The 24,338-nt window shown below is 32.6% G+C and overlaps 1 protein-coding gene across 2 annotated transcripts in view; it reads left to right on the top strand.

The window, feature by feature from the left end:
* The window catches only part of LOC127737603 (Na(+)/H(+) exchanger beta-like), a 127,211-nt gene that overhangs the window by 91,133 nt on the left and 11,740 nt on the right, over window positions 1-24,338 (top strand). For both annotated transcript variants that reach the window (XM_052248443.1, XM_052248442.1), the window contains 6 exons: window positions 13,323-13,396; window positions 14,213-14,324; window positions 16,447-16,528; window positions 18,262-18,357; window positions 20,345-20,478; window positions 22,933-23,009. In XM_052248443.1, the coding sequence (XP_052104403.1) occupies window positions 13,323-13,396; window positions 14,213-14,324; window positions 16,447-16,528; window positions 18,262-18,357; window positions 20,345-20,478; window positions 22,933-23,009 (575 nt within the window). The remainder of the gene's footprint in view (window positions 1-13,322; window positions 13,397-14,212; window positions 14,325-16,446; window positions 16,529-18,261; window positions 18,358-20,344; window positions 20,479-22,932; window positions 23,010-24,338) is intronic.

Below are 24,338 nucleotides of genomic sequence, written 5' to 3'. Positions count from 1 at the left end.
CTGAGCAACACTAACCCCAACAAATACAGTCTACAAAACTCTACATAGAAAACTAAAGACTGAGCAACACTAACCCCAACAAATACAGCCTACAAAACTCTACATAGAAAACTAAAGGCTCAGCAACACTAACCCCAACTAATACAGTCTACAAAACTCTACATAGAAAACTAAAGACTGAGCAACACTTACCCCAACAAATACAGTCTACAAAACTCTACATAGAAAACTAAAGACTGAGCAACACTAACCCCAACAAATACAGTCTACAAAACTCTACATAGAAAACTAAAGACTGAGCAACACTAACCCCAACAAATACAGTCTACAAAACTCTACATAGAAAACTAAAGACTGAGCAACACTAACCCCAACAAATACAGTCTACAAAACTCTACATAGAAAACTAAAGACTGAGCAACACTAACCCCAACAAATACAGTCTACAAAACTCTACATAGAAAACTAAAGACTGAGCAACACTAACCCCAACAAATACAGTCTACAAAACTCTACATAGAAAACTAAAGACTGAGCAACACTAACCCCAACAAATACAGTCTACAAAACTCTACATAGAAAACTAAAGACTGAGCAACACTAACCCCAACAAATACAGTCTACAAAACTCTACATAGAAAACTAAAGACTGAGCAACACTAACCCCAACAAATACAGTCTACAAAACTCTACATAGAAAACTAAAGACTGAGCAACACTAACCCCAACAAATACAGTCTACAAAACTCTACATAGAAAACTAAAGGCTGAGCAACACTAACCCCAACAAATACAGTCTACAAAACTCTACATAGAAAACTAAAGACTGAGCAACACTAACCCCAACAAATACAGTCTACAAAACTCTACATAGAAAACTAAAGACTGAGCAACACTAACCCCAACAAATACAGTCTACAAAACTCTACTTAGAAAACTAAAGACTGAGCAACACTAACCCCAACAAATACAGTCTACAAAACTCTACATAGAAAACTAAAGACTGAGCAACACTAACCCCAACAAATACAGTCTACAAAACTCTACAAAGAAAACTAAAGACTGAGCAACACTAACCCCAACAATACAGTCTACAAAACTCTACATAGAAAACTAAAGACTGAGCAACACTAACCCCAACAAATACAGTCTACAAAACTCTACATAGAAAACTAAAGGCTGAGCAACACTAACCCCAACAAATACAGTCTACAAAACTCTATATAGAAAACTAAAGGCTGAGCAACACTAACCCCAACAAATACAGTCTACAAAACTCTACATAGAATACTAAAGGCTGAGCAACACTAACCCCAACAAATACAGTCTACAAAACTCTACATAGAAAACTAAAGACTGAGCAACACTAACCCCAACAAATACAGTCTACAAAACTCTACAAAGAAAGCTAAAGACTGAGCAACACTAACCCCAACAATACAGTCTACAAAACTCTACATAGAAAACTAAAGACTGAGCAACACTAACCCCAACAAATACAGTCTACAAAACTCTACATAGAAAACTGAAGGCTGAGCAACACTAACCCCAACAAATACAGTCTACAAAACTCTATATAGAAAACTAAAGGCTGAGCAACACTAACCCCAACAAATACAGTCTACAAAACTCTACATAGAAAACTAAAGACTGAGCAACACTAACCCCAACAAATACAGTCTACAAAACTCTACATAGAAAACTAAAGGCTGAGCAACACTAACCCCAACAAATACAGTCAACAAAACTCTACATAGAAAACTAAAGACTGAGCAACACTAACCCCAACAAATACAGTCTACAAAACTCTACATAGAAAACTAAAGGCTGAGCAACACTAACCCCAACAAATACAGTCTACAAAACTCTACATAGAAAACTAAAGGCTGAGCAACACTAACCCCAACAAATACAGTCTACAAAACTCTACATAGAATACTAAAGGCTGAGCAACACTAACCCCAACAAATAACAGCCTACAAAACTCTATATAGAAAACTAAAGACTGAGCAACACTAACCCCAACAAATACAGTCTACAAAACTCTACATAGAAAACTGAAGGCTGAGCAACACTAACCCCAACAAATAACAGTCTACAAAACTCTACATAGAAAACTAAAGACTGAGCAACACTAACCCCAACAAATACAGTCTACAAAACTCTACATAGAAAACTAAAGGCTGAGCAACACTAACCCCAACAAATACAGTCTACAAAACTCTACATAGAATACTAAAGGCTGAGCAACACTAACCCCAACAAATAACAGCCTACAAAACTCTATATAGAAAACTAAAGGCTGAGCAACACTAACCCCAACAAATAACAGCCTACAAAACTCTACATAGAAAACTAAAGACTGAGCAACACTAACCCCAACAAATACAGTCTACAAAACTCTACATAGAAAACTAAAGACTGAGCAACACTAACCCCAACAAATACAGTCTACAAAACTCTACATAGAAAACTAAAGACTGAGCAACACTAACCCCAACAAATACAGTCTACAAAACTCTACATAGAAAACTAAAGACTGAGCAACACTAACCCCAACAAATACAGTCTACAAAACTCTATATAGAAAACTAAAGACTGAGCAACACTAACCCCAACAAATACAGTCTACAAAACTCTACATAGAAAACTAAAGACTGAGCAACACTAACCCCAACAAATACAGTCTACAAAACTCTATATAAAAAACTAAAGGCTGAGCAACACTAACCCCAACAAATACAGTCTACAAAACTCTACATAGAAAACTAAAGACTGAGCAACACTAACCCCAACAAATACAGTCTACAAAACTCTACATAGAAAACTAAAGACTGAGCAACACTTACCCCAACAAATACAGTCTACAAAACTCTACATAGAAAACTAAAGGCTGAGCAACACTAACCCCAACAAATAACAGCCTACAAAACTCTACATAGAAAACTAAAGGCTATGCAACACTAACCCCAACAAATACAGTCTACAAAACTTTTCATAGAAAACTAAAGGCTGAGCAACACTTACCCCAACAAATACAGTCTACAAAACTCTACATAGAAAACTAAAGGCTGAGCAACACTAACCCCAACAAATACAGTCTACAAAACTCTACATAGAATACTAAAGGCTGAGCAACACCAACCCCAACAAATAACAGCTTACAAAACTCTACATAGAATACTAAAGACTGAGCAACACTTACCCCAACAAATACAGTCTACAAAACTCTACATAGAAAACTAAAGGCTGAGCAACACTAACCCCAACAAATACAGTCTACAAAACTCTACATAGAAAACTAAAGGCTGAGCAACACTAACCCCAACAAATACAGTCTACAAAACTCTACATAGAAAACTAAAGACTGAGCAACACTTACCCCAACAAATACAGTCTACAAAACTCTACATAGAAAACTAAAGGCTGAGCAACACTAACCCCAACAAATAACAGCCTACAAAACTCTACATAGAAAACTAAAGGCTATGCAACACTAACCCCAACAAATACAGTCTACAAAACTTTTCATAGAAAACTAAAGGCTGAGCAACACTAACCCCAACAAATACAGTCTACAAAACTCTACATAGAAAACTAAAGGCTGAGCAACACTAACCCCAACAAATACAGTCTACAAAACTTTTCATAGAAAACTAAAGGCTGAGCAACACTAACCCCAACAAATACAGTCTACAAAACTCTACATAGAAAACTAAAGGCTGAGCAACACTAACCCCAACAAATACAGTCTACAAAACTCTACATAGAAAACTAAAGACTGAGCAACACTTACCCCAACAAATACAGTCTACAATACCCTACATAGAAAACTAAAGGCTGAGCAACACTAACCCCAACAAATACAGTCTACAAAACTCTACATAGAAAACTAAAGGCTGAGCAACACTAACCCCAACAAATACAGTCTACAAAACTTTTCATAGAAAACTAAAGACTGAGCAACACTAACCCCAACAAATACAGTCTACAAAACTCTACATAGAAAACTAAAGGCTGAGCAACACTAACCCCAACAAATACAGCCTACAAAACTCTACATAGAAAACTAAAGGCTGAGCAACACTAACCCCAACAAATACAGTCTACAAAACTCTACATAGAAAACTAAAGACTGAGCAACACTAACCCCAACAAATACAGTCTACAAAACTCTACATAGAAAACTAAAGGCTGAGCAACACTAACCCCAACAAATACAGTCTACAAAACTCTACATAGAAAACTAAAGGCTGAGCAACACTAACCCTAACAAATAACAGCCTACAAAACTCTACATAGAAAACTAAAGGCTGAGCAACACTAACCCCAACAAATACAGTCTACAAAACTCTACATAGAAAACTAAAGGCTGAGCAACACTTACCCCAACAAGTACAGTCTACAAAACTCTACATAGAAAACTAAAGGCTGAGCAACACTAACCCCAACAAATACAGTCTACAAAACTCTACATAGAAAACTAAAGACTGAGCAACACTAACCCCAACAAATACAGTCTACAAAACTCTATAGAAAACTAAAGGCTGAGCAACACTAACCCCAACAAATAACAGCCTACAAAACTCTACATAGAAAACTAAAGGCTGAGCAACACTAACCCCAACAAAAACAGTCTACAAAACTCTACATAGAAAACTAAAGGCTGAGCAACACTTACCCCAACAAATACAGTCTACAAAACTCTACATAGAAAACTAAAGGCTGAGCAACACTAACCCCAACAAATACAGTCTACAATACCCTACATAGAAAACTAAAGGCTGAGCAACACTAACCCCAACAAATACAGTCTACAAAACTCTACATAGAAAACTAAAGGCTGAGCAACACTAACCCCAACAAATACAGTCTACAAAACTTTTCATAGAAAACTAAAGACTGAGCAACACTAACCCCAACAAATACAGTCTACAAAACTCTACATAGAAAACTAAAGGCTGAGCAACACTAACCCCAACAAATACAGTCTACAAAACTTTTCATAGAAAACTAAAGGCTGAGCAACACTAGCCCCTACAAATACAGTCTACAAAACTCTACATAGAAAACTAAAGGCTGAGCAACACTAACCCCAACAAATAACAGTCTACAAAACTCTACATAGAAAACTAAAGGCTGAGCAACACTAACCCCAACAAATACAGTCTACAAAACTTTTCATAGAAAACTAAAGGCTGAGCAACACTAGCCCCTACAAATACAGTCTACAGAACTCTACATAGAAAACTAAAGGCTGAGCAACACTAACCCCAACAAATAACAGTCTACAAAACTCTACATAGAAAACTAAAGGCTGAGCAACACTAACCCCAACAAATAACAGTCTACAAAACTCTACATAGAAAACTAAAGGCTGAGCAACACTAACCCCAACAAATACAGTCTACAAAACTCTACATAGAAAACTAAAGACTGAGCAACACTAACCCCAACAAATACAGTCTACAAAACTCTACATAGAAAACTAAAGGCTGAGCAACACTAACCCCAACAAAAACAGTCTACAAAACTCTACATAGAAAACTAAAGGCTGAGCAACACTTACCCCAACAAATACAGTCTACAAAACTCTACATAGAAAACTAAAGGCTGAGCAACACTAACCCCAACAAATACAGTCTACAATACCCTACATAGAAAACTAAAGGCTGAGCAACACTAACCCCAACAAATACAGTCTACAAAACTCTACATAGAAAACTAAAGGCTGAGCAACACTAACCCCAACAAATACAGTCTACAAAACTTTTCATAGAAAACTAAAGACTGAGCAACACTAACCCCAACAAATACAGTCTACAAAACTCTACATAGAAAACTAAAGGCTGAGCAACACTAACCCCAACAAATACAGTCTACAAAACTTTTCATAGAAAACTAAAGGCTGAGCAACACTAGCCCCAACAAATAACAGTCTACAAAACTCTACATAGAAAACTAAAGGCTGAGCAACACTAACCCCAACAAATAACAGTCTACAAAACTCTACATAGAAAACTAAAGGCTGAGCAACACTAACCCCAACAAATACAGTCTACAAAACTTTTCATAGAAAACTAAAGGCTGAGCAACACTAGCCCCTACAAATACAGTCTACAGAACTCTACATAGAAAACTAAAGGCTGAGCAACACTAACCCCAACAAATAACAGTCTACAAAACTCTACATAGAAAACTAAAGGCTGAGCAACACTAACCCCAACAAATACAATCTACAAAACTCTACATAGAAAACTAAAGGCTGAGCAACACTAACCCCAACAAATACAGTCTACAAAACTCTACATAGAAAACTAAAGGCTGAGCAACACTAACCCCAACAAATACAGTCTACAAAACTCTACATAGAAAACTAAAAACTGAGCAACACTAACCCCAACAAATACAGTCTACAAAACTCTACATAGAAAACTAAAGGCTGAGCAACACTAACCCCAACAAAAACAGTCTACAAAACTCTATGTAGAAAACTAAAGACTGAGCAACACTAACCCCAACAAATACAGTCTACAAACCTCTACGAACTTGAATTTAATTAACAAAATAAGTTTACACTTAAGCAAAAAATTTAATTTGTCAATAGATGTTGGACAATAAGGCTTTCTGTCTTTTAACATTATTTGATGTTATGGATTTTTTTCATTCGACAGCCTAAATGTTGAAATATTCAAACTATATTTGTCAGCTTTTTTCCATATCATTGAGTATAACTAATTAATAATGAAAAAAAATTTATTCCTTTTACAACTTCAAATCTAGACATTTACCTTAAATGGTTAATTTCCACTATAAGACACTTCAAAAACTTTGAAATTTTAAAATGCAAAATAATAAAGATGTTTACTACTTCTGATATTTGAAAGGGCAATTCAACAGATTTTCCATAAGCTTTTGATGTAGTGTATATAACACTGAGTCTTTTAAAATATTTAAATAGGGGAAAGAAACATCAAAGAGTAATTAAAGTTCAGTGGACAAACTATTTTGATTCCTTTCAATCTTTTTAAATGACAGTGTGCACATATTCCTTACTTTCTGTTTTGATGCCAGAAATGAAATTAATATGGCATGTATAGTGGGTTGTCAAATTGTTGTTAGTAAAGAATTCACACAGGATCTGCATTTCAAACCGATTGGATTTTCCAGATATATTATATAATGGCCAAGTGTTGAAATAGTTTTGTGTAAAATTTCTATTAAAAAGTTATTTTATTAGGTAAAGTGAGGTTAAAGAACAGTATTCTCATATGCATTATTATTAAGCAGACTTAAAATCAAAATACTAGGCTAATAAGTCTTCTTAATTTTTATGCCCCTGCCACAGCAGAGGGGGCATTAAGTGTTACCCTTGTCCGTCTGTACGTCCTGAAATTGGTTTCCAATTTCTAACTTAAGTTTGCATCAACCAAATGTTATGAAACTTATACACAATGTATTTTATCACAAAACTCAGATTAACTTAGAATTTGGGTGGCGTCACTAATACCGTTTTTGAGTTATGACTCGTTTTAACTTTATATCCAAGGGAGGCATCATCTGTGTCCAATGGACACATTCTCCATTTATTTGATATAATATGATGAATGCTGTCCTGATGCCCAGGCATTCTGACATCAACATTCAAGTCACTTGACAAAATCTTTTTGAGTCATTTTGTACCAAGCTTGGTTTGATAATGGCCCATGGGGTGAGGAAGAGACTTATTATTGATTTTAAGGTCACTAGGTCAATATTCAAGGTTGCAGTGACTATTGGTGGACTATAATTTGGGCAAAATTTTGGTTTTGGATGTTATCTTTGAACCTTGTGTCCATTTTTTACCAAAAATTGATGTGTGTATGTCACATGGGAAAAAATGATTTACTGTTTTTTCTTTCGCCGGATCAAAGGTTGTCAAGGTCACAGCAGCAAGTGAAAATAGGGCAAACAAATTTGGTTTTCAAATTATAACTTTTGAACCATATTTCAAGTGTTTTGTGTTGATAATGCCATTTGGAAAGAACAAAACTGATGTAGACTTTTGGGTCAGTAAGTCAAAGGTCAAGGTCACATTACATATTTTCTATCATTTAACATAAATTGACAGCAGACTTTACAATTTTTTTATCACCAAAACCCCAAAAAATAGTACCAGACTCAAAAAATTGTTTCAGCTATCACTATGTCAATCTGCTTATGGTACATTCGCAAAGTTTTGATCTTTATGGATTTGTAGAAAGAAAGAAAAACAGTGCTGCTGGATTTTTTTGTAGATTTGATAGCATATTGTAGTTAAGGAAGTGCCATTGAATATAACATTTTTCCATTCTGTAAGCGAAATTGGCTTTATAAATGTCAATACATAGATGTGTGTTATTTATATGTTATCTTTTATTTGTGGTTTATATTGCCTTAGAAATGACTAGATTGTAGTCTCAGAAGATCAATGCAAATGATTGTATTCAAAGAGCAAACTATCATTTTTTTCTTTACATAATAGAGTAGATTTAATGTAGCATCAAATGATAACCTCATATATGACAGACTAATTCATTTTTAGACGTTAAAAGTGTTAATACAATCATTTTAAGCAAATTTTCCACTTGATATCATCAATTATAAGTATGACAGTGAACAAGTCATGTTGATTGTTTTCTTTATAGGCTGTGGAATTTAGGGTTAATAGCAGATCATTATGGACTTATTCTGTAAATTAAAGTGCACACTCCATCAACAGTTATTTAAGTTAGGCACGTTTAGTTCATTTGTTTTGATTTGAGAGAAATATAATTGTGATGATTAAGCATCACAACTGATATGTCACACATTCCAGTTTCCTTTTAAGCAAAGTTTCACCATTGAAGCAAAATGTCAGATAGGTTAGAAATTTACGTTTCTAGGCAATTTGCCAAAGCTTTAATTATGTGGCTTTCATGACTGTAAACTGGAATCAAATTCTGTTCAGCTGACAAAATTTTACTGCTGACCAATAATCAATCACTTCCAAATTATCCTAGTAACTAGATTTCGTGTGAAAACCATGGTGATTACATTAATAGTAAATTGAATTTACCAATAAACTGAACTTGGAACTTTTGTTCTGAAAGATGCTGTTATCTTCACAAGTTTTATCATTATGGAAGAGCAATTAGTATTAATAGCAGAACATTTATGAAGCAAGCCAAGAAAAATTTGTATAGGTCTGGCCAGATTTGTTTGTTTTTTTGTTTTTGTTTTTTGTATTGTCACAAGTTTTAATAACAGCTAGGGACATAAGTGTCAAAGTTTTATATTCAATTCCTCAGATTAATTACTAACATAGACAGTATTGTCAAGTTATCAATAATATACAATATTTAATTGTTTTCTTCTGATAAATATTAGTTAATGAAATTTTCAAAATAACCTTTCGTTTTATCAAAATTACAAAAACCTTAAATGTTTCAAAAATAAGAACAATAAGTTATGTTTTATTTTGTTGTTTTGCAAATGTTTTTTTTTTAATACTCTAGTTCAGGGAAACAATGCGCATGTGCAAGATCGATCGTGATTTTGCGTTATCGACTGATTAGATACGAGATTTGATGAACTGGGGGCATTATCAGTTTATTGATTTATCAGATCGGCATCGTTATTACTGTCATCAGATTTTTTATAAAAAGTGATTGATTACACTGACAGATTAAAACAGACTATTTTGACTGCTATGTTAATTAATCTTAATTACAAAAGAAACGGTTTGATATGTCACCTGACTTTGCGTGTCAACTTCACGCAAAAATGGACAGATTCATGCTGTGATGTTCACTTAGCAGATATATTCAATATATTTTTATGATTATCATTACCATATCTTAGGTCATAAAAATAAAAGTCAATCAACACCTAGGTCATATGGTATCATAAAGTTTTACCTTAAACTATTAATCTCACCAGGCGACAGTTGGACAAAATTAATATACCCTTAATAATTATAATTATGTTCTGACAGTTACCGTTAAAACATATGTTCAAAATACTAGCCCCGATTGCATGCGTGCATTAAATTTACATAAAGGTATTGTTGTGCTTAATTCAAATGCATCAGATATTGACAATTTTGAAAGGAGGGGGATCTGGGTCGTTCATCATTTTATCTTGTCTTATCGTGAAGCATACATAATATAGTATGCAGAATATCTAATTAATTTCACATTAATTTCAATGAGATTTTATAAGATCTTAAGCAGAATAAAAGATACTTTATATATTTTTTTATATCTTCAGAAAGTAAATTTTCACACATATATATAGTTAGGCATTTGATTACATACTTTTAATGAACAGTGCTGTTGTATATTTATTTTTGTGTCAGAAAATTCACGTGAATAGGTAGAAAAATGATAATAAATGTGAAAAAAATATTGTAATATTACAATTAATTTAGAAAAAAGTACCACCCCCCCCCCTACACAAAAACAAAACAATGATTGTCGTCTTGTCGAAAGCAAGATCTTCAAGATTTATGAGTGAAATAATGGCCTACATGGATTTTTTGACATACATCCTTCTTTTTTGTCAAGCTTGCGAAATTTATTTCGCGTAAGCGAGACTTGGCGATCCTAGATTCCGTCGCCAGCGTTAACGCCGACTACGTCAGTATTTAGGTTCAGTCTGTGGTTAAAGTTTTGTTTTACATCAAAATCTTTGTCAAACATAATGGAATTTCGGGAAATTGGGACAGAAGCTTCTTTATGTCAAAAATACAGTATCCATGGCAAAAATTTGCAAATATTTATTTTCATTTTTCCGTATTTTACTACTGGATGGACTTCGTTTTTTTCTTAACAGTTATATTCAGGTTTTGTCTGAGGTTAAAGTTTTTCATGCAGTCATCAATAACCGTTTTGTATAATCGTCCAGTTGCAAGTTAAATGTATATCCATGCAGGTCAAAATCATGATAATGATATATGAATGTTGAAACTGTTTTGTTCTATATTGCGCTGGACTTTTCACTTGTTTGTTCAAAATGCAACAGTCCGAGTCAAGACATTGTATAGCTTATAAGTGGGTGTGGCTTTTTTGCTAAGAGTTTAATTCCATACGACGACCTGTAGCTGTTTGTTTTTATGGGAACTTTTTGATTATGGGTTGAACAAGGAACGTATTTACTGTTCCAAGGTTAAACGATCAGACTATTTATACAATATTGAAATCATAACATTTATGAATCCATGGTTATATTTTATTGAATACTTCGCATAATATCATTCATGATATCGACCTTGTGTTATGACCAGCAACAACTTTTCAAAAAATCTCCGTTTTACATGACAATCATATGGGTTAAATTGTTTATCTATATCCGCATGACACATGCCATAGAGAATAAATTATGTTTAGTGTCACCGTTGAATGACATACTGTTTTGGCAATTAATGCCATTACGTCAGCATGTATCAGGAAATTATTCTCAATCTCCAAAGATGATATTTCTGCACATAAACTTCCTCAAAGTTCTTGGAAGCTTCCAGGGACTTGTAGGCCCTCGTTCCTTCTTTATCAAACATTTCGTTTTGGTTATTTGCAAGGTAAATTTCAAGTTTCCTTCAAATTTCTTTCCCAATTTTCTCCCGTAATTTTCAAACACAAGGTCTCGAAATTCTTCACAATATTTTTTTTACTTTATTAAATATAAATATAAACCAAAAAAACAGATGACACTCAACAACTTCACAGGTAAACGGGAAAAATGCGGGCGTCCTTAACATCGAATATTGATTTGTACCAAATTACTTTGCCCCCAGTTCATCCAAATCTCGCATATTCTCGCATGAATTTTAATTAAACACTTGACCCACTCAGAATTCTAGGTCGCGAACAAGCTTTCCCTGAACTAGAGTATTCTACAACAAATGACAAAATGAAAAAAAAGGCAGGTGCTTTGACTCCAATCGAAATTGACTAGTATTGTCAGTTTTCCTGCCAAAGGTCAGTGGTTCTCTCCAGGCACTCCTGCTTTCCTCCACCAATAAAACTGGCTGCATACATACATACATACATAATGAAATTTTAAGGTACCTATTTCCATGGATTGAAGAATAGTATTTTTATGGATCATACTTGATTTCAAGCCATAAGGAAATTTTTATTTTATTTGATTTTTAAATGTGTGGTTCATCTATACCTATAAAATCTATGAAAACTGGTACCCAACAAAAGATAAAGACTTCACAGTAATAAAAAAAGTCCTCTACAATACAAAACATAAAATATGAATTCTTGAATTGATTTGTTGTTTGGGGCCATTTTTTGAATATTTTAGTTATTCGATTCAGATCATGTGTCCACTCTTGGCTTACAAGGATCTGTTCTATACAACATCAACCAATAAATTTCAGAATTTGAAAGTGTGTACCATTAAAACAAAACCATTTGATTGAAAGGTCTCTTTAGAAGAAAGAGAAAGAGTTGTCAGATATTTGAAAGAAAAGCATGGACACAGGATCTGTATTCTTATCAGATTAATGGATAATTGTGCCTGATATTCATATGATGAAGACATAATCTTTCAATCAGTTTAATTGAGGTCTGGAGCTGGCATGTCAGTAACTGCTAGTAGTCTGTTGTTATCTATGTGTTATTGTCATTTTGTTTATTTTCTTTTGTTTCCTATTCTGACATCGGACTCGGACTTCTATTAAACTGAGTTTTACTGTGCGTACTGTTGTACGTTTGTTTTTTTCTACATTGGCTGGAGGTGTGGGGGGAGGGTTGGGATCTCAAGGGGCATGTTTAGCCCCGCCGCATTTTTGCGCCTGTCCCAAGTCGGGAGCCTCTGGCCTTTGTTGGTCTTGTATCTTTTTTGGTTTTAGTTTCTTGTGTATGGTTTATACTTTAGTGTGACTTCCATTGTCACTGAGCTGGTGTACATGTTTGTTTGGGGGCCGGCTGGGGGGCGCCTCCGGGTGTGGGAGTTTCTCGCTGTGTTGGGGACCCATTGGTGGCCTTCAGCTGTTGTCTGCTCTATGGTCAGGTTGTTGTCTCTTTGACACATTCCCCATTTCCATTCTCAATTTTATTCTCTTTAGTTTCTCTAATTATAGATGAAAACCATCTGTATACCATTATGTCTTTATATTAAATTATAAATAAAAAAACAAAAAACAAAAAAGTTAAATAAATCCATTGATAGTTGGTCAAATAATTATTGGTAAGGTGTAGATTAGGAATGTTAAAACACTAGTGTCTGCTTAGTGTTTGTTACCTTTAAATTCTTTTTCTACTTTTTACTGAATCCAATACATTCAACTTAATTAAATACATATCTTATTTCAGATGCTGTGACTGTAGTTATATATAACATGATGAAAACTTTTAATCTGATGAAACCTGAAATTCCTGTTTCCGAGGTTAGTGATAGAGAACTAAGTCATACCTGTCAGATATACATTTTCCTTGACCTCATTTTCATGGTTCACCAACTGCTTAAGACAAATATTAAGTTTTATGGTCAAGTGAAAAACTCACTTATTATGAGTAATAGGATAACTATATTTGGTACATGGGATCCTTGCAAGGTCTACATGTCTGTCAGACTGGCTTCACCTGACCTTGACCTCATTTCATGGATCAGTGATCAAGATTAAGTTTTCATGGTCACTTCTGTATATCAGATACTATCACCAATAGGTCAATGGTTTTTGGTGTATGGAATATTTATAAGATCTAGATGTCTGACTGGCAGGTCTCATGAGGAAAAACCCAGATGGCATAAATATTAGTGGGGACATGCAGTTCAGACAGAAGAATGCATTAGCTGCTGTTGTATAGAGGGATAAAAAAATGTTAACCTTATTTCTAGCATACATTCCAATAACAAGAGGTACCATGTCCACAGATGAATAAGTCAGTAAACAAAATAAGTTTCAGGGAAAAGACACATTAAAAATAGCATTTCATAATCTGTTAAAGATGTCCTCAAATATTAAAAATTTTATATTAGAATGTTGATTTGTGAATACTTTCTTGGCAATAAAGATAACCTCTGCAATTGAAAGTAGAAATGAAGAATTAGTATTCCTTTAGGATTCTGATTGATGACAACTTCCTCTGAAATATTTTCTCTTCAGATACCATTTAAATGCAGATTTTAGTCAGGTTACTTGAAAATTTTATGCTAGTTTTTGATTTGCATAGTAATACCGAATATTTTAAATATTTTTCAGGTATTTTTAGGCATTGTAAGTTTCTTCGTAGTAAGTTTTGGAGGTATTGCCATTGGTGTGGTGTTTGGTATGATAACAGCAGTAATTACCAAATATACAGAGCATGTGAGAGGTAAGTGTTACAAATGACCTTTCATCTTCTTAATGATTGTTAATTTTGACTGTTTTATTGGTCTGTATATAACCTTATTAGGGTAAAATCAAGTAAATTCACTTGCCTCATTTGAAGACAACTAAGAGTGCATTTGAATTTTATATATACAAAAGAAGTTGTCACAAATGAAGTGGCCTAATCTTAAGACAAAACAGTAATTCTTCTCTTTGATTATTGTAAAAAAATTAGTGAAATACTGAGTTTATTTTTTTTTTTCTTTAAGAATACACATACGTTAGTGAAAATAATATGTACTTGTTCTTAAAATCCTTTTTATTGATAAATATATATAAAGTTTTCTTAAAAATTATTTTTGCAGAGAAATTTCCCATCCCATTGATATATCTTGTTATAGCTGGTATCAATCAAATGTTTCCCATGAGACTTTTATTTCCATGACAAAGAAAACTTTCTGATGAATATCATTTTAAAGACATGCTGTGACCTTTCATGGAAAACATATTTTGAAACTTATTAACATGTACAGAATGATTAAGAGAAATGATCACCAATGAATAGTTCATTTATAACTTTGTAATTCTGAAAAATTGTCAAATTCACTCTATCCTTATTGATACATTTATATTTAATTTACACAATACCTCAAATTTCTTCAGGAATCTATGCTTCATAATAACTGACAATCTTACTACAGAAATATAGTCGTGATTAAATCATTGATAATTTATCAATCAATTAGTACACAGAGTAATCTATTTTACATCAGTTAGTCAATTCAATTCAATTCTTTATTACTTTAAGCACATTATGCTTATCAGTACAAGAATAAATACAAAACATATTTATTACATAAAATGGCATATAAACATCAATTATTGTTCACTAACAGTTCAGTCCTATGATTAAGTGCATTAAATAAGAATTTACACAAATTACGCAAATCTTTGACATTTTCAGTGCGGAGAAGTTGAACTAATCTGAACAATGATGGAGGCCTATAATAATAAGGTTTAAAAAACTGCCTCCTTAAATCTCTATAGCATTCACATTGTAATACAAATTGGAATTCATCTTCAGATAGAATATCTGGATGGGTGTAATTTAGATAAATTATGTGAAACCTCATGCAATGCTATAAATGTTTGTTTTTATTATTTGTAGGATTTTGTGTTGAAGGCAGATCTTTGATTGTTTCTTTTTAATTGCACATGTTTTAGACCAGACAATGCAGAGCTTGACATTTTTTAGACCAAACAATGCAGAGCTTGACATGTCTTAGACCAGACAATGCAGAGCTTGACATGTTTTAGACCAGACAATGCAGAGCTAGACATGTTTTAGACCAGACAATGCAGAGCTTGACATGTGTTAGACAAGACAATGCAGAGCTAGACATGTTTTAGACCAGACAATGCAGAGCTTGACATGTGTTAGACAAGACAATGCAGAGCTAGACATGTCTTAGACCAGACAATGCAGAGCTAGACATGTTTTAGACCAGACAATGCAGAGCTAGACATGTTTTAGACCAGACAATGCAGAGCTTGACATGTTTTAGACCAGACAATGCAGAGCTTTACATGTTTTAGACCAGACAATGCAGAGCTAGACATGTTTAATAAATGCTGGTGTATTTGTTGAGTGTTGACTGACTTCTAGATATCTTTATGGTTGTTTATGTGTATGGGTTGCTGTCTCATTGATGTTTACACCCCCAATCTCCAATTTATATATGTACTAATGTATAGGCAAGACCATAAAATTCAAATGTAATTTTACTTATATATAGAAGTGCATTTTTCTTTTTCTTTCAAATAGATTATGTTGACATTGTGGCAAAAATTAATTAAATTGGAAAAGAAAATTGGCATTATCACTTAATTAATACAGAAATTAAAACTATGACCCCAATAAATAAGAAAAAATCTAGCAACAGTGACACCATTAGCTTTTGTCTCCCATGCAGCCCTTGTGGTAGAGTGCATGATATAGATATGCTAATATGGTGGATGTGGTACAAGCTTGTTGTATAAAGGTGTAACACCACTAATTCAAGCCCAGTCTGAAAGAACATACCAGAAAGTAGTATATATTTATGATATTTATTTGTGTTTTGCAGTGATAGAACCATTATCAGTATTTGTGTTGGCCTACATGTCATATCTAATGGCTGAACTCTTTCATTTCTCAGGAATTATAAGGTAAATAATATTTTATTGTCTGAATCAACTATTCCAATAATAATACAATTAGACGTTCTGTATTGCCTAGTTATAACTTCTTCTAATTTGGCAGTCATTTTGTCACGAATAAGAGATGCTCTAAAAGTGGAAGAAAAGTGTTAAAAAAAAATCTTAATATTGAATTTATAAAATAAAAGTTTAAAAACCATGGCAAAGAAATGAAATCAAGGACAAAATCATATAATTTAATTGAATTAATTTCCATTCAGGCAATTATTTATTATACATGTACTGAATTGAACATGCAATAATTTTACTTGCTAATTAAGTGCTACAGAGTTTGATGTAATGGCAATATAGTTGAATTCATGTCACAGAAATACTGAATTTGCAATTAAGCCATCTACACTATGATAGATCATGTGATCAATAAAAATATTGGAATGGAAGTACAGATGTCGTGACTACAGCGATCAAACTTTAGAAACAGTGACTAATTAGTTAGTTACAGTATACGGTCAATTTAGGAACACAATTTATTATAATGCAATAGTATCCAACATTTCTAACCATGACAACAGGCTGTATGTTTCTGATACCTCAATTATATTGAAAAATTCATGAAAATACTTTATGGAGTCTATAGAATATGGGACAGATGTCATTTGAAGAAGAATCTTTGACATGTTTAATTTAGCATTCATTTCATTCTCCCAGCAATCAGGTTAGCACTAATCAATGTTTCTGAAGCATGTCTCTCAGCTTTCCGTAATCAAATTTACTATGATATATATATATATATATACATAGAAATGGTAATTGGGAATGTCAGGTTACTTTTGACATGAATAACAGGAAATTATTTTAATGAGCCAGAAACCCAACAAAACAAATAACCAAAAGATATCTTCAACTAAAGGCAGATGTCTATACAATGTGTGAGGCTCTAAAACATCCAGAGTCCTAAAACATTGTGAAAGATCTATAACAAATTCTCTCAATAACAAAAAAAAAAATGTGATAGGAATGTTGTATTGGCATTAGGTACAATCCACAGTCAGACATGTGACCCTACCTACCTGATAACATTATTTCCTGTCCACGCCAACAGTTTTTGCACTGATACTCCTAAATCTACATCATAGATATAAGATGAATTAAAAGTGTTTGGTTTATTTGTGTCATTGGGTTGCTGTTCATTAAGGTTTACCTTACATCTTGTTCAATATCCCTAATGTGCTTCAAATTGAGGAACTCAAAAATAGTGTGAAAACAAAATATCTCTGTGCAGTGATATTGGACATGTTTCAATATTAAGCAAGTAACTGAGCTTAATTATTAGTGCTGCTTTGGAGAACAGAGGACCATATAATAAAGTTGTAAAAACTATGGAGTTATTGAATGTATGCAAAGAACTAAATTTTCAAAGAACTTTTTGTGTGAAAAAAGGTATTTTTTACCTTGAGAAGCCACATCATAAATGGCTATTTGGGGTGTGCTAAATTATGAAAAAATGAATCCTACTTCATACCCCAAAAATTTAACCACATATGTGAAAATGTCTCAGCTTCAAAACGAGCCATCATACATATCCAAGTTTATGATATGAGCAGAGGAATTGAGGAAAAGGCTACCATTACCGCCTACCTGAAATGTATAGCGCATCTTGAACCATCTCCGTGTATTCATAGCTGTAGCTCAAAGTAATTCTTTAATTACAATCTATTGAATTACTTTATTCTGTTTTACAGCCTTATAGCATGTGGACTAACACAGGCACAGTATGCATTCCACAACATATCTACAAAGTCTCATACAACTGTTAAATACTTCAGTAAAATGCAAAGGTATGTTATATAGAATAAGAAGATGTGGTATGATTGCTAATGAGACAAATCTCCAGCAGACCAATGGACGTAGAAGTTAACAAATATAGCTCATTTAAAAGATAAGGTAAATGGGGTAGTATTTTGTCAATAAAAATACAGGATGATTTTTTTTTAAGAAAAACTTTTTTTTTTACATGTATAACAGCAAAGCATAAAAAAGAATGATGTACAAAAACATGTAATAAACTTGTTTCATAGTAGAAAAAAATGTTATATATATCTTACTTGTGGAACTTTCAAACTGCAATATGTTAGTGAAACAAACTAAATTCAACATTGGGCTTAATAATCACCTTTCATTTTTGTCGAGCCTTCGACTTTTGTCGAAAAAGTGAGACATAGCGTTAATTACTTTCTAAACTATCCTGGATTTCTACCAAACTTGGACAGAAGCTTGTTTATGATCATAAGATAGTATCCAGAAGTAAATTTTGTAACAAAAATATCCTGTTTTTCAGTATTTTACTTATAAATGGACTTAGTTTTTCTGCCAGGAAACATTACATTCACTCTGTGGTTAAAGTTTTTAAAATTTTAATAACTTTCTTAATCTATCCTGGATTTCTACCAAACTTGGACAGAAGCTTGTTTATGATCATAAGATAGTATCCAGAAGTAAATTTTTAAAAAACAAAATTCTATTTTTTTTCCGTATTTAACTTATAAATGGACTTAGTTTTTCTGCCAGGAAACATTACATTCACTCTGTGGTTAAAGTTTTTAAAATTTTAATAACTTTCTTAAACTATCCTGGATTTGTACCAAACTTGGTCAGAAGCTTGTTTATGATCAAAAGCTAGTATCTAGAAGGAAATTTTGTTAAAATTTTGTACCTGTTTATCCGTATTTTACTTATAAATGGACTTAGTTTTTCTTCCAGTTAACATAACATACAGTCTGCAGTTAAAGATTTAAAACATTTATTAGATTCATAAACTATCCTGGATTTGTACCAAACTTGGACAGAAGCTTCTTACAATCAAAAGATAGTATTGAAAGGAATATTGTTATTATTTTTTTTCCTCATTTTTGTTGAGCCTGCGATTAACAGCAAAAGTAGGCGAGACACTGGGTTCCGCGGAACCCTTACGAATTTTATACCAAAGGAAGAAAATGCCCTATTACGAGACACCTCTTAAGAACAGGACATAGTTTTGAAAATATCACCTTTCAAATAATAGAGGTAAACCAAAATTAGGACACCCAAAGTAGAGAGAGAGATTTTGGATGCATCAGCTACGTTCTCTTGAACCTGATGGATTGAATGCGAGAGATGAAAAACAGTTTTATCAAAAACCAAAGCAATAATTCTTGAACTTCATACTATTTAACTTACACAATTATTTGTTTTGATCTATTTATCGCAATGTACAATAAGCTGCAAAAATATATTTAAATACATGGACGATAAGCTGCAAAAATTTATTAACACCATCCGATTTTACCTGGATGGCTGCATGCGCCTAATGAAGCTAATTTGTTTAGCGAAATATTGTGTAAATATATAAAATATAACAACTATTTTTATAACACTCTTAGCATGTTAAAGCTACATTCTTAGTCGTTTATATAATTTGAATTAGTAACTGCATCAGTTTATTTTCAAACTGATCAACGCCTAGATAGATATGTATGTAGAAACAAGAAGCTTAAATGAGATAGTCTCTTTGATAGTCTTGGAAATGTAAATGGCTTTTCTTATAACAGGTTGGATAAAAACTATGATATTAAAATGAATGGAAATAACATGCTTGCAGAAATTTAACAAATTGTTTTAATGTTATGGAGAGAACCATAAGATGTATCTGGAACTTGTTTGAAGTTATTTCATCAATTTGTTAACAATTCTGAAAGTAACGAAATGAATTGATGGATACATCTTATTTGATTATTTAGTTTATATGTATGTATTTTAAGAATTTATCTGATATTTTTTTTTTTTCAGTTCCATCAGTGATTGTATAATATTTGTATTCCTGGGTATAGCTCTGTTTAAAAAGGGAATGTTTGAACGTGAGAACTGGAATCCATGGTTTATTATATGGACGCTTGTTCTTTGTTTGCTGTATAGATTTTTAGGTGGGTATTTATCCTTTAGCTTAGAGTTTTTACTGGACTTAGTCACTTTTTATTGGTGTGGTTTTTTTTGGGGTGATAATTTATATGAAAGCTGGAGTAAAAATAATACCTGCAGGTTACAATAAACCATTAGATTTTATGGGCGCAGCCATTTTATGAAGATACATGGTATTCAGAATTAAGAGTATGGCTAATTCTGATTGGTCGATATGTGCACCCATTATTTTTTGTTATTAGAGACTTCATGCACTCTGCATTACACCAAAGGCAAAATAATATATTTTCCTTAGCCCTAACGGAACTGAGATGTCTTTTCAACGCTAGAATGAGACACGTGTTTTTAAGTGCAAAATTGATAGGCAAGGTAGATAAGTACAAATTACGATACGAAAAGCCAGAAGAACCTATATTTTTTGGACCAAAAAATACTGTCCGAATAATTTTTCTTGAATTTAAGCAAGGTTTTGTTAAAAAAAATCAATTTCTAAAGTCTGTATCTCGAAAAAGGCTATCATTGTCGCCTATGGGGAAATTAATTGTTTATTGCAATCTGCACAGCTTTTTTCACAAATCATCATATGTCTGAAACTGACTATTAGATTAAACTAAGATATTCATGACTAACAACATGAACAAGTATGAAGTACATTTTTTGTAGGATGTTTTGAGAAATCAGTTGCTCTAACTAAGCTACAAACTGAATTTTTTTGTGATGTGCATATTGAAGTTTACTTCCGATGACTTCAGAGGTTTATTTTACAAGATTGGTGGGGAAATTTTCAATGTAAAACATTGTATTTTTGTTTGATTGGTGTCATCTCTGAGGATTTTCTCAATCTGATGCATTGTATATTTGTATGATTTGTGTCATCCCAGAGAATTTTATCAATCTGAAGCATTGTATTTTTGTATGATAGCTGTCATCCTAGAGAATTACATTCATCAATTCATATGTGGAGATAAAAAATAGGTCACCCTTTAACATATCTATTCATTTAGTCACTTTATCCACCAGTCAGGTCTGAATAAGAAGTAATTTAATATACAGTGACAGTGAGATATGTAATTAATAGAAATGGTTCATCAGAGAATAATTTTATAAGACGGAAAAATTTTATTGATTTTTAAGTAATCAGACATAGAATTACCCATCAACATTTTAAACTTAGTTAAATCATTCACTGAAAATTAGTTAGATTAGTTTCTTAAATGTCAAAAATTTCTTCAGAGATAATTTAGACATTAAATTTGTACTGGTATTTGATTTTCTGTGCATCAGGACTGTTTTAGCTTTTAGACTGAAGATGGGCCATTATCTATTCATGAAGTTTGCAATGAAACAGCCATTTCATGTTTGATAAAAGGAATAATTTTATTAAAACATGACAAGACACATTAATTATCTTCAGTCAATTAATTTGGAGCATTTAATTTCATTGGATTTTCACTATTTCTAATTAATCCAAAAACTGGTTTGAAATGACATAATAGTAAAATAGGGCCAAGAAGGCCTAAACTTAGTTTCAAATTTGGACTTTATGATATCATATCTAAAACCAGAATTTACGTAAAACCAGAATTTTACTATCTAATTAATGCATTTTGAGATAAACTAGACAAATTAGCTGTCCAGGGTTTGTTTTCAACAAGTTTAATTACTTCTAATGCATGGTATTTTCCCAGTTTTCAGGCATTTGTCCAGTTTAAGTGCTATTTTAAGGTCAATTTCCTCTGGCCAGACCCTTCAGCAAAAATAATTTGTTATAATTAGGTGTATAGGAATTGTTTTACATTTGTCATTTCGGGGCCTTTTATAGCTGACTGTGCGGTATGGGCTTTGCTCATTGTTGAAGGCTGTACAGTGACCTATAGTTGTTAATTTCTGTGTCATTTGGTCTCTTGTGGAGAGTTGTCTTATTGGCAATCTTCTTTTTACATGTATGATGAAATTCACATCCTTATAAAAAGTTATGGTGGTCCATGGATGTGACCAATGTCACCAAAACAAAATTGTTTAAAATTAAGCAAAATATTGGTCATAATGATTTCATGTATGACATCATAACTGTTGAAATACATCAGAGCTTGTTAAATTCGTATTTGTCAGATATTTTTACATATTTTTTCATCAAATATTTACATTAATTGCTGAAGTTGAATTTCATAGAACTAGGGCAAATATTGACTTCCTTTTGCTACAAAAATCTTTGTTAGAGTGAGACGTTTGAAATGTTGACCTGGTTGTCTAGATCTCTCTTTCATTGTTAATTATACCCCCGCTTTAAAAAAATGGGGGTATACTGTTTTACCTCTGTCCACCCATCCATCCGTCCATCCATCAGTCAGTCCGTTCATCCGTCCCATGAATATTTTTCGTCGCAGCTTTCTCAGGAACTACATCATAAGGATTTGAATGAGATATATATTTACTGGAGTTTTTTTTTGTTATTTCAGTTGTATTTTTATTGACTTACTTTGTAAACAAGTCCAACAGAGTCCGAAGAATTGGTAAAGATGAACAATTCATCATGGTAGGCTTTTTTTTTTGTTTGTAATTTATTGAAATTAAGTATGATTATTAAGGTTGGAATGTGGTACCAATGCAGTTATGAATTGATATTCTTTTTCATACCCATTAAAACATTGTCGTTGTTCCAATATCATACACATTTACTTGGACTTTGAAACTAATCATTTAATGTAAAATAAATTAAGGAAATGTGGTGTGATTGTAAATGAGTCAACTATCTACTAGAGTTAAAATGAAGTGGTAGTAAGCAGTTATAGGCCAACGTAGGGCCTTAGAAAAACCCATACCATAGAGTGGGCTATAAAAGGCCCCGAAATGAAAAATGTGAAACAATTCAAACGAGAAAACTAACGACCTCATTAATAACAAAACAATATATGACATCTTCTCAATTTTATATCTACGAGTTAATTTACATATTCCATTTGCTAATGCAAGTTTGAAAATTGTCCCACTCACTATATTAATCAAATATTGGAAGCATTTAAAAATATTCGTAAGGGTTCCGCGGAACCCAGTGTCTCGCCTACTTTTTCTGTTAATCGAAGGCTCAACAAAAATGAGGAAGTAAATCAATAAAAATATTCCTCTTGATACTATCTTTTGATTGTAAGAAGCTTCTGTCCAAGTTTGGTAAAAATCCAGGATAGTTTCTGAATCTAATAAATGTTTAAAAACTTTAACTGCAGACTGAATGTAATGTTAACTGGAAGAAAACAAAATTTCCTTCTAGATACTAGCATTTGATCATAAACAAGCTTTTGTCCAAGTTTGGTGCAAATCCAAAATAGTATAAGAAAGTTATTAAAATTTTAAAAACTTTAACCACAGAGTGAATATGTTGTTTCCTGGCAGAAAATCTAAGTCCATTTAAAAGTAAAATACGGAAAAAATGGATTTTTTTTTTTTAGATTTCCTTCTAGATACTAGCTTTTGATCATAAACAAGCTTCTGTCCAAGTTTGGTACAAATCCAAAATAGTATAAGAAAGTTATTAAAATTTTAAAAACTTTAACCACAGAGTGAATGTGTTGTTTCCTGGCAGAAAATCTAAGTCCATTTAAAAGTAAAATAAGGAAAAAATGGATTTATTTTTTTACAAAATTTACTTCTGGATACTATCTTATGATCATAAACAAGCTTCTGTCCAAGTTTGGTTCAAACCCAGGATAGTTTAAGAAAGTTATTAAAATTTTAAAAACTTTAACCACAGAGTGAATGTAATATTTCCTGGCAGAAAAACTAAGTCCATTTATAAGTTAAATACGGAAAAAATGGAATTTTATTTTTACAAAATTTACTTCTGGATACTATCTTATGATCATAAACA

The sequence above is a fragment of the Mytilus californianus genome, unplaced genomic scaffold, assembly GCF_021869535.1.
Source record: "Mytilus californianus isolate M0D057914Y unplaced genomic scaffold, xbMytCali1.0.p SCAF_4, whole genome shotgun sequence".
Classification (NCBI taxonomy): Eukaryota; Metazoa; Mollusca; class Bivalvia; order Mytilida; family Mytilidae; genus Mytilus; species Mytilus californianus.
The sequence above is the reverse complement of the archived record's forward strand: the minus strand, read 5'-3'. Positions and strand labels throughout refer to the sequence as shown.